At 41.9% G+C, this 16,763-nt stretch overlaps 1 protein-coding gene across 2 annotated transcripts in view; it reads left to right on the top strand.

Annotated features, from left to right (window-relative positions):
• Nucleotides 1-2,728: 2,728 nt before the first annotated feature.
• MEGF11 (multiple EGF like domains 11) overlaps nucleotides 2,729-16,763 on the top strand; it is a gene marked incomplete at its 3' end in the record, with an annotated part of 188,187 nt that continues 174,152 nt past the window's right edge. For both annotated transcript variants that reach the window (XM_082291017.1, XM_082291018.1), the window contains exon 1: nucleotides 2,729-2,804. In XM_082291017.1, coding sequence (XP_082147143.1) covers nucleotides 2,744-2,804 — 61 coding nt within the window. In that variant the 5' untranslated portion in view covers nucleotides 2,729-2,743. The remainder of the gene's footprint in view (nucleotides 2,805-16,763) is intronic.

Raw genomic sequence — 16,763 nt, 5'->3', positions numbered from 1 at the left:
ATGACTTTGTTAGTTAGATGTTAATAAATCAAAGGGAAAAGATTGTTAGGGCTATTGCTGGATAATAAATGGACTCGTAAAATAATAATTGAGATTTGCAAGTGTTACTGTCTTACATTAATAATGAGCAATGTAAATATTTTATATTTTGGCATTAGCAGAAGTAAAAACATTATTGTCTAACCCAGCAAACAGTGACAGAGGGCAAAGCAACATCCAGGGGAATCTTGGCTTGTCTAGAAGGGACACGACAAGCAGGGCAGGAACAGCCCAATCTTCGATTTCAAGCCAATCAGACCCTCCAAGCAAATATCTTGGTATTACCTTGTGGGTACAATCTCCCAGGGCTTAATCACATCAGCAGTCCTGCTGATGAGAGGGAAATCAGCTGCAGAATTAAGACAATCGATATAATGAGCAACCTAAAGGATCTAATTCTTGGGTCATGACCTGCCTAGGATGATTTGAGTATTGTTCTCTGAACATATTGTAGATCTGATAGTGGGGCCTGTGTCCAAATCAGAACCTGAGACAGGAGTCCCTTGAGCAGTGCACACACCTACTATAGGGCTATGCAATACTCTGGCATGACTGACCCCAACATGAGATTTGGGTTCCTGTACCACGTGAGAGGCCCAAACAATAATGAACATAGAACCTATTGCATGACTAAGTAGTGTTTTGGGAAGGAGACTGTTGAATTCTTGCTATTGTTGGAGCTCTGTGATTTCTCATCAAATTGCTCAGTTTTTGTCCATATCCATTCACCCTTTCACCTTCTAAACTACCACGAATTTTCATGACATTTGGTGTTTTTCCTAAAAGGAGTGGTTTATTGTTCACACTGATATCTCTATGCCTATATCAGTCATGGAGCCCAAGCTAGAAACATTTCCAAACTTTTCAGGAAGACCTGTAGCTGAAGGAAGCCCTTTTCTGCTCTTTGATAAAGTTTCTAAGATTCTTGATGCAAATATGTTTCACACTGGAGTTCCATGAGCAGCAAATACAGAGAAATGAACCTTTCCATGTGGCACCAAACAGCCTCTCACTTCCTTCCTTCTCCACTCCCAGCTATGCTGTGACCGTGCAGGAATCCTACGCTCATCCTTTTGACCAGATCTATTACACACGATGCACAGACATCCTGAACTGGTTCAAGTGCACCAGGCACAGGTAAGAGCTAATCCTCAGAAATCTCAGTATCATTCTGCCTTTTTATCTCCTCACATACCTCTTGTTTATCCAAATGTTTGTGGTGCTCCAATATAGATGCACACAAAGATGTGTTTTAGGACAGGGTGTTTGGAATTACAGGGCATTGATGAAAGTACAGAGATTTTTGCCTGAGGTTTGAGTGAGACCAGTGATAGTCAGTCCCTCATGGGGCCATCCAGGAGAATATATCCTTCCATTGGCCCTGCCATGGGATTGGAAGTGTTTATTCCCTGACCAGACATGACCAACTCTCTTTTCCAAGTGATTGGTACATGTCCAGGTTTGTAAAAGGAAGTCCATGCACCTCCTAAATTGTGAAGAAAGAGGCATTTGAGGGTTAGTGATAATTAGAAATGGATCTGTGTTAGAATTAGTGCACTCAAATCTGCACTGCAAATCAGAAAAAATGAAGATGGGTCCATTTCCAGCACTGAATGGAAACTGGTACCAAAGGGTTAATTTTTCCCAGCCTGCAAATTATTGCTGTTACATTCATTCTGATTCCAAAGTATCCTAATAAATATCCACTAATAGTCACAATCTTTCAAGGGGATTTTAGAAGCCAATTGGTATCCTAACTCCTGCACTCAGTTGCAAATAGGCTCCATCAGCACCATCCCAGTGTGAGTGTTGGACGTGGCTTTTTAGCTCCTGTGTTACAATGTTTGGAAGTGAACAGAACTGCAGAGCTTTCTGGAATATTGTATAGATTGGAATGCAGCAGAGTAAATTCGATCAGTTTATCTAACATGAGGGACAATAGATTTTGTTCAATCTACATAATTTCTATAAACTAGCAAGACTGTTTTGAAGTGTTTGCTGTTAAATATGAAGTTAAATATTACCTTTGTAATGTGGTATCCTTGCTAATGCTATGAGTAAGTGTAGGAGTGCTACAGAATGCTAAACACTTTTTAATTTCTGTGGACAACAGTATTGTGGTGGGGAAAACAGGCTTTAAATACTGAACTGGGACTATGTCGTCACTTTGCAAGGTATGAGTGCCTTGGAAGGGTTAGCAAGCAGGAACAAATCACTTGGGGTTAACTTCTCAAGCTGTGTATTGAGAGCAGTTCCCATTGTGGGAGTTTTTGTGTAGCAGCTGACACAGTGGTCTCTGCAGAAGATTCTGTTCCTTCCATTGATGAGAGCTGACCTTGCTGATGTGCAAAAATAAACCATTTATTCTTGAAGAAACTCCTTGCCCTTGCAGTAGGACTGGGAAAATGTTTTAAGACAGCAGCTGCCCCAGGAAGAGCTCCAGTGACTGACTGTCACAAGCACTGTGTTTATAACACAAGTCATATTTCAAGCTTCAAAACAAGTATCGATTTATTCCTTATTGTGGCTTTTATTACCAAAAGCTTTCATGCATTTAAAAATAATTATTGAATGCTACCCTTATTATAATTTAACACAAATATCATTCCAGCAGGAGGCATTGATTTTCAATAGTGTCCAATGGTTTTGTGTCTTGTGGTGCAGGATCAGCTACAAAACTGCCTATCGCAGGGGGCTGCGCACGATGTACCGGCGACGCTCCCAGTGCTGCCCTGGCTACTACGAGAGTGGGGACTACTGCATACGTATGTACACACGGCACATGGCACAGTTAAAAGTAGTTTTTGGAGCAGCTGTAGATAAATTAAAGTCATGTTGCACTAGGGTTGATTTTCAAAGCTTTCAGCTCGTGCTGATTGCAGGCAGAACTGCAGGTACAGAATATTTCGAGTCGTTTCAGGTATGTGCATCTCAAGTAAGTAAGTAAAATTTGGCTGAAGTCATTGGGGAGGGAGTTAATGAAGTTTCTTAGTGCTTTCTTGTATCAGAGCTTACTCTGGAGAGTAATTAATGCAAGTATTCACCAATATTAAGGAGTTAGGGGAACTGAGAACGCTCAGGAATAAACTATCACATAATTTAAGCAGCAGTGTAAAGTTTCTGCCTCTTACCTTTGACAGTTCTTACTTCAAGAGTTAAATGAGTTAAAATCTTGGGTTTTTTCACAATGGTTCCCATCAACAGTTTAACTTTTTAAAGCTTCTCAAATGTCAGAAGAACTTTCTCCCAACTGCACTGTATAAATAAATACAGAGCTCTGGAGTGTTTTAGGTCTATATGAGGGGGGACAAAAATCAAAATGGATCTTTCAGCAATGCCTAAGAGCTTTGTTAATTAAAAATACCCTGTACATTAGTGTCACTTGTTTTCAGTATTGCAGCTTTCTAAGTGTTCTGCATGTGCTAAAAAGGAGAGTGGAGCTGGGATCTCTTGTCTAGGTCTTGTGTTGTGGAATTGTGACACAAGAAAACACAAAGAGGTTTTGATCAGCATCAGAATCCAAATTTTATTAACAGGTTTAGAATGCCATGGAATAAATGTGAAAATGATACAAATATCCAGCTAATTTCAAATATCTTGACCCTGTGCTTTACAGCTATTTCTTTCTAGCTCTGTTGATGTTTTTATCTGAGTTCCTGTGTTGGACTCATATTGTAATACATGAACAGCTGAAAAACATGAATGGACCCTGATCTCATTTTCAATGACCTTTACGCCAAACAGTTACATTAAAGAGGCTTTGGACTGTGAAAAATCACCAACCCTTTGAGATAAGGCATTAGAATTATTTTACAGAAAGTGTAATAATTTGATCTCTTGAAGTGAAAAATGCTGTTAGTCAAGTCCTGAAAAACATTTATTGCAACTTATTGTCTTTGCTGGAATCCTTCCTATGGTAAGTATGTACTTACCTTCAAATATCTCAGGTGTCAATACCATGTCAGCAGTTGTTCCACATACTTTTATTACAGTCTTGGATTTCATGACTCAGAATCCTGTCTAGCACAGAGCATATTTATTATCACTTTTCTGCCTGCAACCTATTGATTTTTTTTTTTAATTGCCATACTGTCACAACAATAACTCTCTCCAGACTTTCTGATTCTTTGAGGATATTAACATTTGTTCTGAAGTGGTCTGTGGGGTTTTGTTAATACTCAGTGTTCTGCTGCTGCCAGGCAAATTTTATCTTTCTGTGGTGGAGAAAGAACAGCATACACCGAAATTTTGCTAATGCAGAGCAGGCAGCAGGTATCTGGTCAGACCAAAAGCCTCATGTTTGACACAGAGCAGATAATAGTTACACTCTCTCCGCTGTTTACATGTGCAGGAGTCAGGTTCTTGTATTTCATTATCAGCCTGATGTGTGCTCAGGGACATCTGCTGTCCATCCTTCCCGGAGATCGGAGCAGCAACAGCAGCCAAGAGGGAAATGATGTCAGGGAAGAAGTTCTCCATCATGATGGATTCCAGATGCTTGGACTTATTATTTGCTACCACAAGTAGCCACATAGAAAAAAAACCCAAAAGCAAACAGAAAACCTCATTGAAATTCTCTGAGCCCTCAAGCAACAGTTTGGAGGCACAATATTTAGCTAATGGGATCCTTTTCATGCCACCCCTTTTGTTTGTAACACATCAAGGCCTGATCCCATTTGTTTTGTTTTGTTTTGTTTTTCCACAATATGTTCCTGTACCAACAAGCAAATTCTCTCATTCATCATTCTTTGCAGTCAGCATTTTCATTCCTGGAGGCACTTCTCTGCTTTTGCCTTTTTCCATCCCATTTCTTACTTCTCTTTAAACTGGTATTTTTTTGCTGTTTCCTAACAAGGCAGTCCAGTACTCCTGTCCCATGTTCCTCTAGACACATTCAATGCTACTCCTCTAAAGACAGCTGCTCCAAGAGTGGTCAGGACACAAAATTCCACTTTCCTGAGCTGCACCTGGCAGGAAGGGAGGGAAGCTTCAGCCCTGCAGAGAGGGTTCTCCCCGCTCAGTCAGCCCTTTAAAATCTATTCCATTAGCAATCATGGAACCACTACAACATGGGGAGGAGGGATACATCCTGCAGTGAGTCTGATGATCAGAAGAAAGTTTGATTAAAAAACAGTGTGTAGATTAAAGGCTAATTGGTTCTTCTTTCATTAATAGCAGTCTTTATTTCTTGCAAAAGTTAAATAGCTTTGTAATTAACAGTGACATGTTTAGACTAGAGAGGGCTGAGTTTAAATCTCTATTAATGACTGTTTCTTGGATTTTAAAGCAGAAGTGAAGGCTTTCAGCTACTGTTTTGATCTCTTCCCTTCTCATTTACTAATTTTTAAAAAGATGTCAGATATACGGTTTTATCTTTGCCCTCCTGTTGGCTTACTAAATAGATTAAGTCTAATAAAATCTACCCTCAGTTCTAAATAGTCATGTTGATCCAGAGCTTCTTGCTCTGCCACTTCTCTGGTGTCTTCTCTGCCTTTTCGGCATCTGTCTGTGCTGCTGCCCCATAAAATGTGGAATTCAGGCACAAGGTCCAATAATTTAAGTGGCTGCCTGGAAAGTTATACAACTGGCCAGCCCATTAGTACTTAGGCTAAACAGTTTTGGGGTATGAAATTGTCTCTGTGCCTCCAAAAGGCTTGAAATACTTTGGGGTTGCAATGGTAGTCAAAAAATCCCCCCTGAAAAATGCTGAAGATGCATATCTGCATTTTTTTCCCCCCTCACTGATATTTTAGAAATGGTTGTTACCATTGTGGGAGCTTTGCAAAACGATTCCCCTTCTCTGAATGTTCTTACACTTGACAGAGCTTTTCCCTGAGCTGTCCCTGAAAACAAACAGCACAGTCTGGGCAGTAAATCAGAGCAGCTGTGATTTACTGTACTTTGTATGCTAAGGTAAGCTTTTGGCAGAGCAAATGCATAAACTACAGAAAATCTTTTTTTAAACAACCTCAGGGTTCAACTGCCCTTCAAGGTTTTTGTAAGGATGTTTTAAAATTATATTGCCTAGATTAGTATCTGCGGCAGATAAAGCAGCTCTGAATACTTTGCTGCTCAAAAAAAAAAAAAAAAAGAAAAAGAAAAAGAATATTACATGGCTCTTTTGTGCTCTTTAGGCTGTGAGGAGATGGTAATTGAATAGTTCCCTCTAAGAATATGTCAGGTGGAAAGATGCCCTGTGTGCTAGATGGATGAATTTTTGTCTGAGAGACCAACGCTTTGTTCAGTCTGTCCATTTTAATCTTATTCTTGCACAACAGATTTGTACAGAGGAGACACTTCTTGTGGGGAACAAAGGGTCAGAGACCTGACATCAGAGGGAGGGCAGATAGGACTCTGAGCAGCAGCTACTGCCAGCTGACTTTTGGGCAGAATAGCACCAACCATGAAACAAAAAGTTGGGAATTCACCTTTTCTTCACAGATTGAGCTGAGCTTTTAAGTGTTTTCTTCACTCTCCTACCTTACACTCTTTTTCTAAAGTCTAAATCTATGCAATGTGACAGGATGTAATAATGACAGGATTAGTGATTTAACAATCTGATTTGCTGCCATTTATCTGTCTTTCAAACCTGCCAAAATTCAGTAGAGTTATAGATTGACCATTTCATGGTGCTCTCCTTTCTTGGCCAAGATATTATTGATCTCAGATTGTTTCTCAACATTCAGCTTTCCACATTACAATTGTCACAATCAGCAGGGCTCCCTGACTTTGACAAATATTTTTCTAGAGAAATTGTTGGTCTCACTGGTTGAATCTCAGTTTGTTACCTACAGAGGTATTTCCCTCAGGCCAAAGGCTGGGGACATTATTGTATTTGCATGTATTTATTTACCCATCTTTTCAACTCACCTTTGTTTGATGCCTTTAATGAATTTCAAAAACAAATGAGGAATGTTCTTTTAATAGCTGACTCAGGGAAATTATGCAAATTTGGGGGCTGATTGTTTTCAGGAGTTTAAATAATGTTTCATAAATTCTGTAATTCCAATAGCCATGCCAACTTCCTAGTGTGATGTTCCCATTTATAGTGTAGCCATATGAACATTCCCACCTCAGGACTGCATTCCCATTTACAGGGCTCTGTGTCTAGTGCAGTTTTTGTATTCTTTGACAAGTCTGTCTTATTGGAGCCATATGGTTGGACTGTTAAACATCTGTACCATAGGAGTAACAATTCCAGAGCTTCCTGCCATCTGGATGAATTACAATCCCTGCAATTCCACGCATATGTTCCAGCAGCACACCGACACCACAGTCGAGTGTACTCATGATGAGAAGAAAAAGAATGGTTTGTGTGATCAGTGCAAAAGTTGTACACTCTTAGAAAATGTTGAATCAGTGGCTTAAACTTCCTGAATATTCATAATGTTTGTTCATATGTCAGATTTGTTGATTTTTTTTCACTTTATAAGGCAGTAGCTCATTAGCATTTTAGAAGAAATGTTGCCTCCCCTTCTCACCTCAATTTTAAATTCCTTGCAGTGAGCATTCCTGTAACTTGAAAATATATTGTTTGAAAGCTGCTGGACTTTTAAAATACATTTTTCTTATCTTTATAGACACACATTAAAGCTGGTGCTGGTGCTTTCTATGAGAGCCTTACTGTTACATTATTCAAGTAAGGGTTCTGTACATCAATAATGCAACTTAAATTAGGGGAAATGCTATAGCAGGACATAGATACTTCCTATCAGGGGACATTCTTTATCTCTGTCTGATTTGGGATGTATGACAGAGAGAAAATGGTGTGGAAGGCCTTTCTGCATATAGTTATTAATTATAGAATTGAAATGACAGTAGGAGACACTTTGAAATTTCTCCCTTTATATGCATTGGAGATGACGCCATACATCTTTTCCCAGTGAAGAACATAGGGAAAATTATTTGAATCCTTTGTTCCCATCTAAAGGGAAACTGAGAGAAAATGGGCCTTTGCTTGTTCATTCAGAGCCTCTTGGGACACAGGAGTGTGTGGGCAGAGGGACACCAGCCTCAAAAGCAGGTTAGTTCAGCTGGTGACACGGATGAAGCCAGTGGGTGACTACTTAGCCTAAAGACTCTGGAGAGACCCCCTGGATGGGAAGGTGGAAAGGTCAGTTCTCATCTCCCATCCATCATTTTATGTTTGCAGTCAGCCTCTGGATGCTGGTGGGGAGCAGTAATGAAATAAGGGAAGGACTTCTGGAAGCAGTGCAGGAGAAGGAGGAGAAACAAAATGTTCATATAAAGTAATGAAAATAGCATAAAGTTAAAAAGGAGGGAATGCTAAAGCTATATAATGTCTCAAGGGGCTTAATAAATATCAGAGGAAAAATTATGCAGGCATTATGGTTGGAAAAAGATTTAGGCTATTGCTAGTGTAGCAGAAAAGGCTTTTCTGGCTGCTTTAGGCAGTCTCTGTTGGATCAGTATAAAAGCACACTGGGATTGCAGACACAGAAGGAGGCACTGGATTCAGAGCTCCTCATGGTGTTCATGCTAATGGCCTGGACGGCTGGGAGCTTCAGCAGGATCAGAAAAAAGCACAAGAACCATAGATGTGATTCATTGTTGAGTTCAAAGAAAGAGCCATGCAAAGTTTAGTCCCTTAATCTGCACTCTTTTAGCAAAGTCAGGCTGGTCCCCAGCTGCTCTAAATCAGCACAGATCCACCAGGATGTGTCTGGATGCCCTTTCAAATCCTCCTCCTGCTGGGATGCACCTCAGAGTGGTTCATGCCAGTCTGCACTGATCCTACATGGCCTGGAGGGCACCAGGGCTATTCCATAATGTCTTTGTTACTCAACTGTGATGCTGGGATCCATTCACCTTGCACAGAACAATAACAGGGTACTGTGCACCCCAGGTATGAATGAACTGGTTCCAAGGACGTGGACATGCAGAGCATTTGCCACTTATGGAATTATGAAGACACAAAATTCTAGAAGGTGTTCCTCTCCAAAATAGCTTGCAGATCATGAGTAGTCCAGATGTGTGTGGAGCTGGGTTAATTTATGGAAATCAATAGGGTCAGAAAGAAGACAGATATATGAAATGGTACAAGTTTAAAATTGAAATTGGAATCATAGAATGGTTTGGGTTGGAAGGGACCTTAAAGGTCAGCTTAGTCCAACCCATAGCTGTTTTCTTGATCACTCCTTTACATCCTTCTCCCATTAATAGTTTTCTCTTGTGCTCTGGAGAAGTTTAAAAGCCTAGGAGAAAAGGAAGGAAAGGTAGAGAGAGGAAAAGAAGTTTCCTAAATTGAGATAGTCTTTAGAAAGAGCTCCTGATGTATACAAAATCTGCGGTGGCATTGCTTTCTGCTTCTTCTCTGTATCCCCCTGGCTGTGACCTTCGCTGACCAGTTCCCACATGAACTCTGGATGTCTGGGAAGCCACCAGTCAGATGTGGGGGACCATTATCAGGCAGAGTCCTTCTTGCCTACAAAAAAGAGCTACTGCAATCTCCTGCCAGGTGTTAGTGCCAGCGGCTCCCTTCCTCATTTCTAGGCATCTTATAGACTGAAAATGTAAATAAAACCGAATCACTGTCACTGCAAGGATGGCTGAAGTGCTACAATAGAATGATAACACGTGATAACGTGATAAAACATGATAACATGTGATAACATATGGTAACACATGATAACATGATGACACGATGACACAATAATATAAGACACACAATAACATATGAATAAGGTATGATAACATATGATGACATATGATAACACAGCAGGGGTATGGGTTAACCCTGTGCCTCCTCCCTCACCGACCCACACAGCCTCTCCCGTTCCCTTTGTCTGATGGGATGGGAGAAGAGGAAAGAAGACCCAAAGAAAAAAAACTTGTGGATTGAGACAAAACAAATGTGAATGATCCTCAGGAACAGAGAAAGCCTTGGTGCTGTGCCAGCACTGTTCAGCAGTAGCTGAAATGTCAGCATGGTCAGCATTGGTTTGGTCACCAACCTAAACCACAGCATGACCCAAGCTGAGAGGAGAGTTAACCCCATCCCAGCCAGCCCAGTACACCCAGCCATGCTGCAGATAATAAAACACTCATCAATATGATCCTCAGGAAATCTCCTTATGGCTTTTCTTTGTCTTTCCACCTCTTGGTTTCAGTAGTGGCAGGGGAGCACTTTGGAAGCTGGAGTGAACCACTCTTTTCAAATGTTTTTCACTCTGTTCAAAACATTGGGAAGGGCGAGCTGTGCTGGCTGTCTGGGCTGGCTGAGGGTTTGTGGGCCTTGCTCTTGCCACCCTCTGCTCTCACAGCCTTTTATAGCAACAGCCATGGATGACCTAAATACGGCAACCTGGGCAAACAGGAGGAGGCATTTGGCTACCTGGGTCCACTTACTTACAGCTCAGCTACTCCCCATCTCCTCTAGCACAGGAATGAGAGTGGCTGGAAGCATATGGCAGATGGAATTTGGCCCAGAGTATACAGTGCTTTCAGCATCTTCCTGTGCATAATGTGCATTTCTTTTATGTGAACTTTTGGAATGCCTGTCTGTAATTATTCCATCCTTTTAGCAGTGCCTCTGAACAATACCAATGGCATTCATGCAGGGAATACCACGTGAGCCTGACATAAGGAATACCATTCCAGGCACATGGTGTGATCCTGTGCCGGGCCAGGAGCTGGAATTCAATGATCCTTGTGGATCCTTTCCAGCTCTGAGCTTCTGTGATTCTATGATTCTGCTAATCTACTTGTGTTTATCGATGTTGGTTTCTCAAATGCTGGGTAATTCCTGGGAGGGGGTTTGCTGGGTGGGAATTTAAATTTTTAAATGTCATTCCCTTTGTTCCAAATTAACTTTGGGTTTTGTGGCATGTATTCCACATCCCACAGCAGGATAAAGATATATTGTTCCATGGATTTTTTGTAACAGCATCCATTTCTGATAGAGACGTGATAGACTATAAAACTAAGGCAGTTACTCTGGAGTTTAATGCAAACTGACAGTACTCTTATGGAAGAAGTCTTGAAAATTTGTAGAAAGCAATCACTTATGTTAAAATATAAAATACTTACAACTCTGAAGCATAAATCATTTAGACCAAAATGTAAAAATATTAAGATGCCAAATTGTGCAGAAAATCACTCTGAGACTTTGGAAAAAAAGTAATTTCTTCCTATTGAACCCACAACTTTGCAGCAGGAGCCTGGATATCAAACAGGCTGAGTGCTCCAATTTCCATCACCTTGGCTGGGAATTGTGGCTATGCACCATCTCTGAGTGGTGTTAACACCCCACAGTAATAAATGATCTGCAGATTGAGTTCATGGGATCCTGTAATGCTTTGGGTTGGAAGGGACCTTTAAGTTCATCCCATTTCACCCCTGCCACAGGGAGGGACACCTTCCACTGTCCCAGGGTGCTCCAAGCCCCTTCCAACCTGGCCTTAGACACTTCCATGGCTGGGGTAGCCACAGTTGCTCTGGGCAACCTGTGCCAGGGCCTCACCACCCTCACAGGAAAGAATTCTTTCCCAATATCCCATCTATCCCTGCCCTCTGGCAGTCTGTGTGTTCATATGGAAGCACTAATTCTTTTTGTAGCTTTACAAAGCAAAGCACCTTCCCCAGACATTTGCATGAGTTTCTTCAGTGAAGTGGCTGATAGTGGAGTGAAATTCTCCTTGGGACAAGGGAAACAAAAGAGTGTGGGAGGGCAGAATGGGAAGTAAGAGTGAACTAAAGGTGCCCAGAGGGCACACTGGAAATTTTATGTTTGCAATAGAGTCAGTTGGCAAATCAGTTTTCATTTCAGGTTCCCTAATTGTTCAGAGGGAAAGGAGATGATGTTGGCTGGAAAAGCATCTATTAAACTCAATACTCAGTACAGGGAAAGGGATTAATCAGATGTCAAAAAGGCTAATCAGGGACAGAGCTCTTCTAAGCAGCCATGGAGCCTTCCTTTAGAACCTGATGTGTTTGGAACTGTGTCTACAGACATTCCCTTTTCTTCTCTGTGTCAGGATTACAGCATTCCCCTTCAGATCTTGTGTTGTTGCACTTACTTTCCATTTTAATAGAGGGGTTTTAAGGCTCCCAAGGGAGATTTTTCATGAAACTTCAGTCCATTTCAGGTTTGATCACAAAATGTTTTTGAATCGTTTATCTTAAGCTCAGTATTTCTAACATAGATATTCACTTTTGGAAACCTCACTTTCTCTGATGCAGTAAGTCAAAAAGAACTATTTAATCAAACTATCTAACCCCAAAGCTTTCCTTCTTTTAATCAAGATTTTTCCTTTCTGAATGCTATGATTTGCTTTCATTACTCTGATGTCTAGAAATCCACGTGCAAAACTAGATGGCCTTACTTCAAAAAGCTTACACTGTAAATATGTAAATTGAGTCAAATAAAGAAATATTTTACTGATTAAAATAAAAAAACATGTATGAAACACGTTATAAGGAGACTGGTAAAGAAATTGAACCTTTTCAGGTACAGCAGTGCTGTGCACAGGAGCTCTGCTGAAGCAGGTCTCTGGTACAGATCTTGGATCTGATGTCACCACACCTGCATTCATGGGTGTCATGTTCTGAGAAATGTCCAGTTTAAATAGAATTCCTTTTAAAAGCATTACTAAAAGCATCTAAAATTATCTTTTCATCAAATACTGCCAATGCTATGCTATATTTATCTTATAATAAAGGGTAGCCCTCTTCAGTAGTTTCTGATAATGTAGGGAAAAGTTTTTGTTTCCAGCTCCCATCATCTGTCTCCAGGCCACAGTGTGAATCCCAGGAACTGGAAAGTACATTTTACTGTGTGTCATTAATAGAAAGTTTCTCTGGACACTCAACATCCAGAAATCGGGCTTGATCCTAAATCAGCTGAACTTCTTCAATCTGGACAGGTGACAGGAAGTTTAAAGAAGTGGCTTGAGATGAGAATCAGCCCCCATCACTACATAAAAAGTTTCCTGTGTTGTCTTTTTTGCAGTTCTTTTCAGAAAGCTGCTGTAAAACACATTGCTGTGATTCCTTTTGAAACGTGAGAAAAGTGAAAGGAGAAAATATTCCATCCCCAGGAATGTTAGTGTAGCTTATACATGAGCATGATCTTCAAATAGAGCATGGTCTGTCCTTGATTTCAGCAGGGTCACCTTCACTTGCATTGCAGGCCTTGATTTGAAATGAAATCTGTAATGTGTTGGCTCTCTGGGGCCCGTGCCTGACCTCAAGGACAGGTTTGCCTTCAGAAATTTGTCCATATTCATCCTGTTTTGGAGAGAAACAAAGAAAGGATTGTTAGATTGACTTGATAAATTTTGGAATAAGAATGAAGAAAGATTTTGTTGGAAACATCGATAGTTTATTCAATTTTCTACAGGACTAAAAGTTTTCTAGGAGCATCTGTGTAATTTGGTTTTATTAAGTGTTGCATTGCCTAGCCAAGACAGCCAGAAGTGTCATACAGTCCAGATGTCTTCATCCATCTACTTTTGATCTTTTAGGAACAGCATTTTTGATGCCCCCATCCTCACTAACACACAGCACACACTCTGCACCTATGAAAATCAATCAGCAGTGGAGTTGTGTCATTTGCTGTCAGAAAATAGAATTTTCTTGGCATGAGACCCACAATTCAGAGCAAGTCAGTAATCAGAGAACTACGGACATGTATCAAGGCTACCAGATTTAAAAATAAATATATCACAGACTGATGGAATTTGTACACAAAGAAATTCACTCAATGCCCTGAGTGGGTAACCTGTAGCGAAATGTGCAAGTGCTGTGATTTTGAGGTGATTTCCAGAATAAATGTTTCCAATTATGAATGTGTGAGGGTTTTCTTCTGATAATGGCTCATTTTCTTTGACATTTTCCCATGTTCTTCCCATCTCACTGTTTAAATCAAACAGCTCCTCAGCCAGTGCTGGAACCTGTAAATTCCTGGTCTCTTGGAGTGCCATAGTCACAGGAGTATAGCAGAGGTGGCTGTGGCATGAAGCAAAGCAGTCATAATGTACTGGCGGAGTTTCTATAGTGAGGCTGAAAATATCCCCCGGCAGTTGAGTTTCGCCCAGCTTTGCCACACTTCTCACCTGTCCATCTGTCATTTACTTCTCACTTTCCTCACCTGCAGGGCACTGCGTGTTCCTCCAGTCTTTCTATGATGGAAATGCTTGTGATTTACCACTTTCAGCTAATTTTCAGCTCTGTACTTCACACCTGGCTGCTCATTTTCCATTCCAGCACAACTCCCAGGAGAGCTCAGACTGCAGGCAAAGATACCCAGGAGTGGAGAACGGGCATTCCTGCCTCTGTGCTGAGTGCTGTTTGGTACCATCTGCCCTCACAGGTAGTTTGGTAGGCCAACTTATGCTTTCTCTCCTTCTGGTAGGTTTGGCTGCTGCTCCACAGGCTGGCAGGAAAGCTGGTAGGACAAGGATCTTAGTTAGGTACAAGCTTCTCCTCTATTCCCAACCTGTCAAGAACCTAATTTCCTCAGGCAACAACAAAAAAATCCCCTGAAGTTAAGAACGGAATGACTGGGGAAAACTTTCACTGGTTTTGGCACTTCTGTCCTCAGAAAACTTGGAGCTTCCTGCAGGCAAATCCTATTTGACTGAATTTGGTTTTGTTGGAGTAAGGTTTCCTAGGTCATGTACAGAGAGAATGAAGGAGCATGCCAAGAGTAAATGTTAATATTTCTGCATTGCTTAGAAAAAGATAGTGCTTCTGCTTTTCGAAATTGTGCCACTTAGAGCACAATTTGCAGACAAATTAAGTTTGTTGGTTGGATGAATCAAGTTCCAGTGGAAAATTAACAAGTGAAAATGTATTTTCTACAAATTGCTGGGAAGAGTTGGTCAATTTACCAAAATGGAAGGAGTAGACTTAGGGCACAGGAGGGGAAAAGCTTTCCAGGGTCATAGATTCTGCTCTGCTGATTCAGGATCTCCCTTAACCTCATTAACGGTTTGAACTAGTGGTAATGATTGTTTTGAACCCTGAGTGAGGCAATGGGAAATCATTTACCAGAAAATGTTAAATGCTGAAATTGTCCCACAGAATAATATTGTATTAGAACATTGATCAGCAGAATTGATCTTCGTGTAACTCTTCCCCCTCAACATGGCAGAATGCAACGATTATTTCTACTTGAAGCAATGACAGAAAATGCATAAAATCGGTTGCAGGCCTTAAAAGATCAAGAATCATCAATATTTAGCTGATCCCTGATGAGTTCTCTCTGGGCTCCAATTCACTTTCTGTGAAGGCAATGGGAAAAACTGAGCCTTAAAACTGTGTCTTGGTTTGAAAGACAGGTGTCTGCCAAGCAAGGTGGGAGCCTCCCTTGGAATGGAGAACATGACCCCCTTCTCTCTGAATTATTATAACTTTGAAATTAAGGGGCTTTCAGGCAAAGCTATAGGGAAAAGGAATAACAGTTCTTTACTAGTATGTATAACAAGGCAAACAAACAACAACGGCAGCAACAACAAACAGAACCAGAACCCAGTGGCAGCCTTCTCTCAGCCGCGGGCCCTTTCCCCTCGGGTGCAGTTCCGCTCACAGCCGGCAGGGGCGCTGGTGGCTCCCGGCCGGGCAGGGCGGCTGCGATGATTCCCCCGCGCCTGCAGGGGGCGCTGTGGCGCCAGCTTTGCTGCGTCTCCCTCACGTGGTAATGGCGGGCGGGCCAGATGGCGAAATGGGCTGCGGCAGGAACGTCAGAGCAGCAGCTGGGACCGCAGGGGTGAGCAGACTCTGGAGTAGCAAACTAAATGGATCAGAAACTCTGCAGCTGTACCAGGAGCCGCAGGGCATCCAGGCAGGCAGGGACTCTGGGGCTACAGTGTAGCAAAAGAAAACCATAGAGCAGTGGCAGGAAAATGGCGGGGCTGGGCAGTGGCAGCCTGGCTGCCTCTGAGCACTGCCAGGAGGGGCTCCCTTGGAGGGGCTCGGGGTCCCAGGTTTTTTCCTGAGGCACCCGAGTAGAAGGTGAAGGGTCCTTTTTCAGTGAGGTCAGGTGTTAATAATGTCCCAGTGCTATGCCCAGCCCCTTCCCCAGCCCAAAATCTGTGGAATCTCTGCCCTTCCAAAGAAAATAAAACCCAAGTAAGAGTAGCCAGCTGCATCCTTCCCCCACCTTGGCCATTTTTTTTGTCTCTCTTAAGTACTGGTCGTTATTTTCTCTTAGCAACAGATGGGACAGAATTCCACAAGAGAAAGAAACAAACTTAAAAATCCTAGCCCCCAACAAACTGGTAAAGGATATGGGAGTGTGACTCACCTTAGAGGGTCAGGATTTCACCTGAAGGAGGAATTTCTCTCTTTGCCACAAGGTAAAGCCTAGGCTCTGGTGTGTCCTGATCCCTCCAGAGTCCTGGGGCTGAGCAGCAGTCCCTGTGTGGATGTCTCTGACCTTGGCCTGAAGTGTGAGTTAGTCAGGAGCTGTTGGGATCAGGCACTGCACAGAGGCTTTGCCTTTCTTGCAGGTTTTGCCTCCTTTGTACACTTAACCGATTCCTGCCTTTGCACCCATTCCGTTGTCTATATCTCCAGACTAAGGGATTAGTGCTGCTCTTACCCAGCCCTGTAACCTGTCCACTTTGCAGGGCAGATGCACTTGAGTGCTCAGAGTCTCTCAGTGCCTTCCCACCATCCCTTTTTGTGCCTTCAACTCCTGCACTTGTTATTAACACAGCCAAAGGTACAACAGAGTTCAGCTTCCTGACCCCAGTCCTGCT

Source organism: Coloeus monedula (assembly GCF_965178545.1).
Source record: "Coloeus monedula genome assembly, chromosome: 14".
In the NCBI taxonomy this organism is placed as follows: Eukaryota; Metazoa; Chordata; class Aves; order Passeriformes; family Corvidae; genus Coloeus; species Coloeus monedula.
Note: the sequence above shows the minus strand (reverse complement) of the source record. Positions and strands in the feature narration are given on the sequence as shown.